Source organism: Austrofundulus limnaeus, unplaced genomic scaffold (genome assembly GCF_001266775.1).
Source record: "Austrofundulus limnaeus strain Quisiro unplaced genomic scaffold, Austrofundulus_limnaeus-1.0 Scaffold402, whole genome shotgun sequence".
Classification (NCBI taxonomy): domain Eukaryota; kingdom Metazoa; phylum Chordata; class Actinopteri; order Cyprinodontiformes; family Rivulidae; genus Austrofundulus; species Austrofundulus limnaeus.
In genome coordinates this window covers 206530-213513 of record NW_013952804.1, presented here as the reverse complement: position 1 = coordinate 213513, position 6984 = coordinate 206530, and the positions used below count along the sequence as shown (strand labels likewise).

Genomic DNA, 6984 nt, shown 5'->3' with positions numbered 1-6984 from the left:
GTTTTAGTGCTTGTTTTCCCTCTACTCAGAGGTAAACAAGCTGAATATCTGTGCTCTAAGGGTTAATTTTCTGAAGGGTGGGGGCTGGGGGTGGAGTTCAGTGTGTGTCTGTGTGTAGCTGCAGTCCGCAGGACAGAGAGGGACTGGGAGAGAGACGCAGGAGAGAAGTTGATGAGTGTTTAACTGGGTTTTACTGGGAGATGTGGCTTTGACAGCAGCTGTTTGGAAAGTGTTTTGTTAATAAAAGCTCAAAATGGCACATGGGTGACTTTTGGTTCCTTTTTTTAGCATTTACAGTGCTGCTTCCATGACAGTCAATCAATCAGCGCTATTTTTGGAAGGTGTCCTGAAGGCGACTCAGAAAGTCCCCACGGGCCCCGTATTGGTGACCCCTGCTCTAAAGAATGCTGCTAAGAGTGGGCTTAAGTGTAAAAAATTCTTAGTTAAAAGCTGAGAGTAAAAGTCAGTTATCAAGCGTCTCAGTCTCATGTTAAGCGAAGTGTAGGAGTAATTCTTAAGTGTCAGTCTTAGAGCTGATTTGTGACACCTGGCTGTGCCGCAAATCTGATCCTGGATGACGTCGTTAGAAAACCCCCCGACACGGACCAATCACTGCCTCGGATTTCATGCTCAAGAATATTGTTGGAGAAATGGCAAGATAAAACTGTGAAAATCCTAAGATAAGTTCACTTTTAACACACTAATGTCACCATGTACTGATTGTCTGTAAATTAYRTAAAATGTCCTCATTTGCATCATGAGAACAGATGAAAATCTCAGATTTTTTATTAATCAAAAACTCAGCTTTAAAGTTTGTTTTATGTCTCAGAGTCACAAGAGGACAGCTGTAATCTCTGTCTTCAGTCCATCTCAGACCCCTAGTGGCAACTCTGAACCACTTATGAGTCCTCTGGAGCAGTCTTAACTTTTCTTGAGAGTAAGAGTGATTCTTAKACTTAAGAATTTTGATAACTGGCACTTACACTTAAGACTGAGAGGARGARCAAATCTAAGAARTGTTCAGCACTTAAGTCAAAAAATCCACTCYAATAATTTTGATAAATACGGGCTCTGGTCATTCAGTTCACCATGACACCTCCTTCTGTGCTGCCTTACTGATGACAGTTGAAGGACGAACACTGTGGACACCTTTAAAAACCACTGAGTTACTAATGTTGACATGAATCCAAATCACTAAAGCTGGTCAATGTTGCAKCAAGTAGTTTGTCAACACTGACATGATTGCATCTTCATCTCTGACCTGGACTGGCATAAAAATCTAAAGTATGTTAAACTTAAAAAAGTAAAAATGTATTGATAAGAATCTAATATTTTCTAAATACAGTAAACATACACTTCATTGCATCGTATCAATGGACAGGTGTGGCTGGGTCCAAATCAACTCAAATCACAGACTTTGTGAATTTATATGAAAGACAAATTGAAACAATCAATGATAATCAAGTTTGTACATCAAGCTATCAAACACTCATACCAAATCATGATGGTATTAAACATAAMGTTTTAATAGAATTATGAAATAAAAACCTTTATTATGAGTAATGTAATCAGATGGATAATCAGGCCARCTTTACCTGAACAGCAGCATGAGAGCCTGGAGAAAGGTGCGGAAGTTGTTGTGATGGTTTATAGATGTGTCGTCATTCAACTTAATGTTACCAAACACCTACAACCCAAACAACAGTCTTTAATCTGAATCAGGCCAGATATATACATGTACAGAGGTTCCACACTCACCTGCATCCCTATGATGGCGTATATAAAGAACAGCATGGCAATCAGCAGACACACATATGGCAGAGCCTGAAGGGAAGAGACCAGAAACACATTTAATAATTCATTTCYRCTCTGAATGACTGCAGTCAGTGTGTTGGACTTTGCGTTCACATGCAGAGTGTGTGCTCTTCTGACAGCACCTTAAACGACTGGACAAAGGTCCACAGCAGGATGCGGATGGTGTAGCCCTGCCTCAGCAGCTTGATGAGGCGAGCAGCTCGAAAAAGCCTCAGGAAGCTCAGATTCAGCAGCCTGTCCTGTTGGACCCAAAGAGACATCAARACCTTTACGTATCAACACACCTCATAACATCTTCACCTGATGAAAATCAACAAATCACTGTCACCTGGGTCCTTCTATGTGTCTGTCTGTGTTAGTAAAAACTCATCAACTTTTAGACAGATCCCAGTGAAACTCTTAGAGGTTTGAGAATCTACAACTTTAGAGTCAGCGCCAATCAAGATGGCWGCCACAATCGTGTGACCTTAGTGATCTTACACAAAATCAGTTACAACTTTAAAGGAAATATCTCATTTGATTTATTTCATTTGGAGGAAGAGGTTGTTAAAGTTTCCATTATAGTTATTGCCTAAAGGCTAAACTGTTATGCATCTATATATGTGCTAATTTATCTGGTAAGTTAGCAAAATATCTAATAAATCACTGAACAGAAACTTTCCTCCGTCACTGATTACCTTTCAGAGTCACCCAAAGTCCAGACACTACCACAGCTTATCAACATGAGCCAAACAAAACTGACTGGGTCTACTGAAATCCTTCCCTTCTTATGGTGAATGATGATTAGGGTTTAGAGCTGTGGCATGAAAAACAGTGGGTGACGTCTTCAAGGAGTGCCAGGCCTTCATTCAGAAGAGTAATGCTAACCAGGCGGAGGACAAGTTCAGGAAAACAGAGGATGTTTTTCCAATAAACAAACTACTAAAATTTCAAACTGTTGAAAACATCAGCAAAAAGTCACTCACCGTAGTCTAATGGTGTTTGGGACCGGGCATGGCAACATCAGTGATGAGAATCAACAAATAATGTTGTGGGAGGTTGGAGCACAAACAGAAAGATGCAGACAAGTAAAGAGAGCAAAGACAGAGAAGAGGGGAAGGACAGGCAGSAAAACAGTTATATTGCTCCATGGAAACAGATACTAGTCAACAAATGTGCACAATGATGTACAGAGGAAAACACGTAAACAACTGTTGAACAACACAGAAATCAGAACACATGCTGCCCAACCGTTCCAGGGTAAAGTCCAAACATTTTATCACACCATCTTGTGTCTGATTTTTATCAACTGTTGGTATCTTATCAACTGTGTCATCAAACAAAGAGACTGAAGTCTTGGTCTGGTCCAGGCTAATGACTGGTCAAACAAGTCTGTTTGTTTTTCAGGTTTATAAAACAACTTGTTCTCAAAAACAACATACTGAWATGATACATGAGCTAATACTAAAGTACACTTTTGTTTTCTCAATCAATGTCAAYGGTCAGTGTGTCGATGCAGACTGTTAAATGTTCTGAAGCTGCTGAATGGATCAGTCTGCAGGGAATTGGGTCAGCTGTGGACTGATAACAGCTTCAGAACCATCAGCACATCACGGTTCGTGCTCTGCACACATATGTTTAAACAACTCCTGGTTACCCTGATTCTCTGGGACCAAGGGTCTGATTTATGAAGATCCCAGACAACAAACGCTACATTGCTGGGCAAACTAAAACATAGCAGTGCTATCAGTGGGCGTGTTGTGATCAGTTTGTTAAGAATGCTGCACAAATGATAACAGGTGCAAACCTGGTGAGGACTGCCCAGTTGAAGTGAGGATTTAGCCTGAGTTACTGGCTTTCATCATGGAGAATAGGGGTAGACAACCCCCAACTCTGGAGCCGCATGACTCATTATGGACTTGACCAAAAATAAAAATAAAAATAATAAGAGTTTTATGAGTTAAATTTTCATGTCTTTATTAACAGTTATTTTGAAGTTTGATGTGATACTTTTAATCAAATTTTAAAAAGTTTTTAGTTTATCAACCAAAACATGCATCAGCCCTCCATCCCAACATACAGACCACCCACTGCACAACAAAGTCCAGTGGCTCCAGGGGGAGAGTTGCACACAGGTGAGCGCAGAGATGAATTAATGTTCTTTTACAAGACCAGTTGAAAATTGGCAAGAATTCACATTTTGCACTGTTGGAGCTTGAGAAGTTTTGGTGACCTTAGGATCACATCTCTGCTTTTTGCGGATGATGTGGTCCGTTTCACAGCAGAGTGTGAAGCGGCCGGGATGAGGATCAGTGCCTCTAAATCTGAGACAATGGTCTTGAGCCAGAAAACAGTAGKGTGYCTTCTCYGGGTCRGGGAGGAGGTCCTGCCCCAAGTGGAGGRGYTTAAGTATCTCAGGGTCTTGTTCACGAATGAAGGAAGAATGGAGCGGGAGATCGACAGGCTGATTGGTGCTGCATCTGCAGTGATGCGGGCGCTGTACCGGTCTGTCGTGGTGAAGCGAGAGCTGAGCCAGAAGGCAAAGCTCTCGATTTACCTCATCTATGGTCACAAGCTTTGGGTAGTGACCGGAAGAACGAGATTGCAGATGCAAGCAGCTGAAATGAGTTTCCTCAGCAGGGTGTCTGGGCTCTCCCTTAGAGATAGGGTGAGAAGCTCAGTCATCCAGGAGGGACTCAGAGTGGAGCTGCTGCTCCTCCACGTCGAGAGGAGCCAGTTGAGGTGGTTTATCTGGTTAGGATGCCTCCTGGACGCCTCCCTGGTGAGGTGTTCCAGCCATGTCCCACTGGGAGGAGACCCAAAGGAAGACCCAGGACACACTGGAGGGACTATATTTCTCAGCTGGCCTGGGAACACCTTGGGATTCCCTCAGAGGAGCTGGCCCAAGTAGCTGGGGAGAGGGAAGTCTGGATAACTGGCAGAAAATGGACAGATGGCAGATCTTAAGATGTTTCTAAGTAGAGCTTCAAAATGCAGAAAGAAGAAATGGAAGCGAGAGAAAAAAATCCTCTGAGTCAGCATTTTATTACAAACAAGTATTAAACTGAAACAAGCTGATCAAAAAGTTTAAGACCAAGGCCTTTAAAAGCCCCAAACTTCAGGATTCAGAGTTCTTCTGGAGAGTTATCTGGGCTGAGTGTTAGTGCATAGTGTGGGCCAGAACTGAGCCAGACACATTTTGCTGTGTGGGATCCTTCTCTAATGACTGATGAAAAGATAGTAAGATGCCTAACTAGCAGGTRCATGGGTGCCCCCAATATAGAAGTAAGACACAGGGAGTTCACTCTGTGAAGTCCTCAGCCTGTTAGGAGTTACTGGGACAGTCCAGAGGAGGGATGTTAAGGTTGCTAATGAAGCTGCAAATAAGGCCAAAAGGTGGACTTGGATTGGGAGGGCTGATCTGTGGGTTGCTACTGGGACACATGTTGGAACCTGATCACCTCCGGCTGGGTCAGCTGGGTGAGAGTGATGCAGAAACCCAAAACACCTTCTGACCCCATGTCTCATGTAGATGTTTTCACATCTGTATGTTGTTTTTGAAAAAAGCTGTTTATAGGCCTGAAAACTGRCAAACTATTTACCTTCACTGTACTAACCTTTATAATTATTTGACASAACATCTCTTCARAAATAACCTATCTCTTTAATCTCTGAGGTAGACTCAACTCCTGTAAYATCTCATGACTCCTCATGTCGCCACAAAACTGTTCAATCATCTCCTTCCTCAAACACTAAAACATCCGTCATGTGATTGTAACTGATAATGCCTGTATGAACCTGGACGTGTGCTGGTTTGAGTCACAGCAGTACTGTTTGTGTATAGTATAGCCATGTGGTGTGGGGAAGTGGCACTCTTACATTGATTTCAGTTACCAGGATGTCAGTGATGCTGCCCAACACTGTCACAAARTCAAACACATTCCAGGCATCCTTCAGATAATTCTGCAAAAGAGAAAACAGTGGTAATGATTAATCAGCTGCCATGTGTCTTCCAGGTATTTTAGATGTCACCTGCTTCTGGTACGCACCAGTAGACCAAAAGCAATGATCTTCAGAATGCACTCCAGAGAGAAGAGAGTGGTGAACACTATGTTGAGGTACTTCAGCATGGCATCGTAGTAGTCTGGAGCTCCATGAAACTGGAAAACAGGAACAAAGAATAAACCTTTCCTTGCTGCTCCAGGTAGYTCAACATTTAGAGAGCTGTTTTCTAGTCCTCAGGCCTCATGTGTCAAAAAGCTTGCATTGCCCTTTTCCACACAACTGTGTGCAGCCCCACACCAACTCCAGGGCTGGTGTACACACGTTTCTGTTCTGGTTCCATTGGAGACACTTAAAGGTGATTCTTTCATTTTTCTTTTTAAAGGTAGCACGACCCCTGCTGGTTGCTGCATGACCTGATCACCTGTTCCCCCATGTTTTTGTCATGTGTGTCTTCTTGAATGGGTGTTCTTAAATGTAATTTCACTGTGCTCCGTACAATGACAATAAAGGCATCATCAATCAATCAAACTGTTGATGTGAAAATGATTATTGTTCACACCAGACACACATGAATAACAGTTATTACATCCACATGGAAACAGTTAGATAAAGGATGCACAAAGTTGTGCCAAAAATACCTTTACCAGGAACAGATTCAGCCTTACTGGTGGACAATAGYAGAGAGTGTATTTATATGCTGAACTGTTTTCAGCTTCTAAGAATAATCMTTTTACAACTCTGCTTGYCACTGCAGGCTCTTTGGGAGYRCGACRCAGTGACAAGGAGCCGTGCACCGCGTGTGCAGAGCTCACACTGGAGTTCYACAGGGSCTTTCCAGAAGGAGTTGGCAGACYGATCTGGACTGTGCTGGTCCAACCTGAGCCAAGCCATGCCAAATGGGATGACCTCATCTGAAGGATTCAAAAGTTTAAGTGGCCAATATCACGTCACGTCATGAAAACTCTCCACTGAGGCGCTGCGACTAGTTTCTTCTTATCAGTTATTAAATAAACAAAGATTTATGTTCTACCAAACATCTGAGTTCCTCTGTGTTTACAGTCATTATGGTAATAAACTTCTGAGCAAAGTTAATATTTCCAGGATCAGAATGGAGGGCACCACGGCAGCTTCACACACACACACACACACACACACACACACACACACACACACACACACACACAC

General features: G+C 42.6%; 1 protein-coding gene across 1 annotated transcript in view; it reads right to left on the bottom strand.

The window, feature by feature from the left end:
* Positions 1 to 6984, bottom strand: part of cacna1ba (calcium channel, voltage-dependent, N type, alpha 1B subunit, a) — a gene marked incomplete in the record, with an annotated part of 226765 nt that overhangs the window by 53124 nt on the left and 166657 nt on the right. The window contains 6 exon segments of the mRNA XM_014023993.1: positions 1596 to 1687; positions 1759 to 1824; positions 1938 to 2054; positions 2781 to 2786; positions 5674 to 5757; positions 5844 to 5954. Coding sequence (XP_013879447.1) covers positions 1596 to 1687; positions 1759 to 1824; positions 1938 to 2054; positions 2781 to 2786; positions 5674 to 5757; positions 5844 to 5954 — 476 coding nt within the window.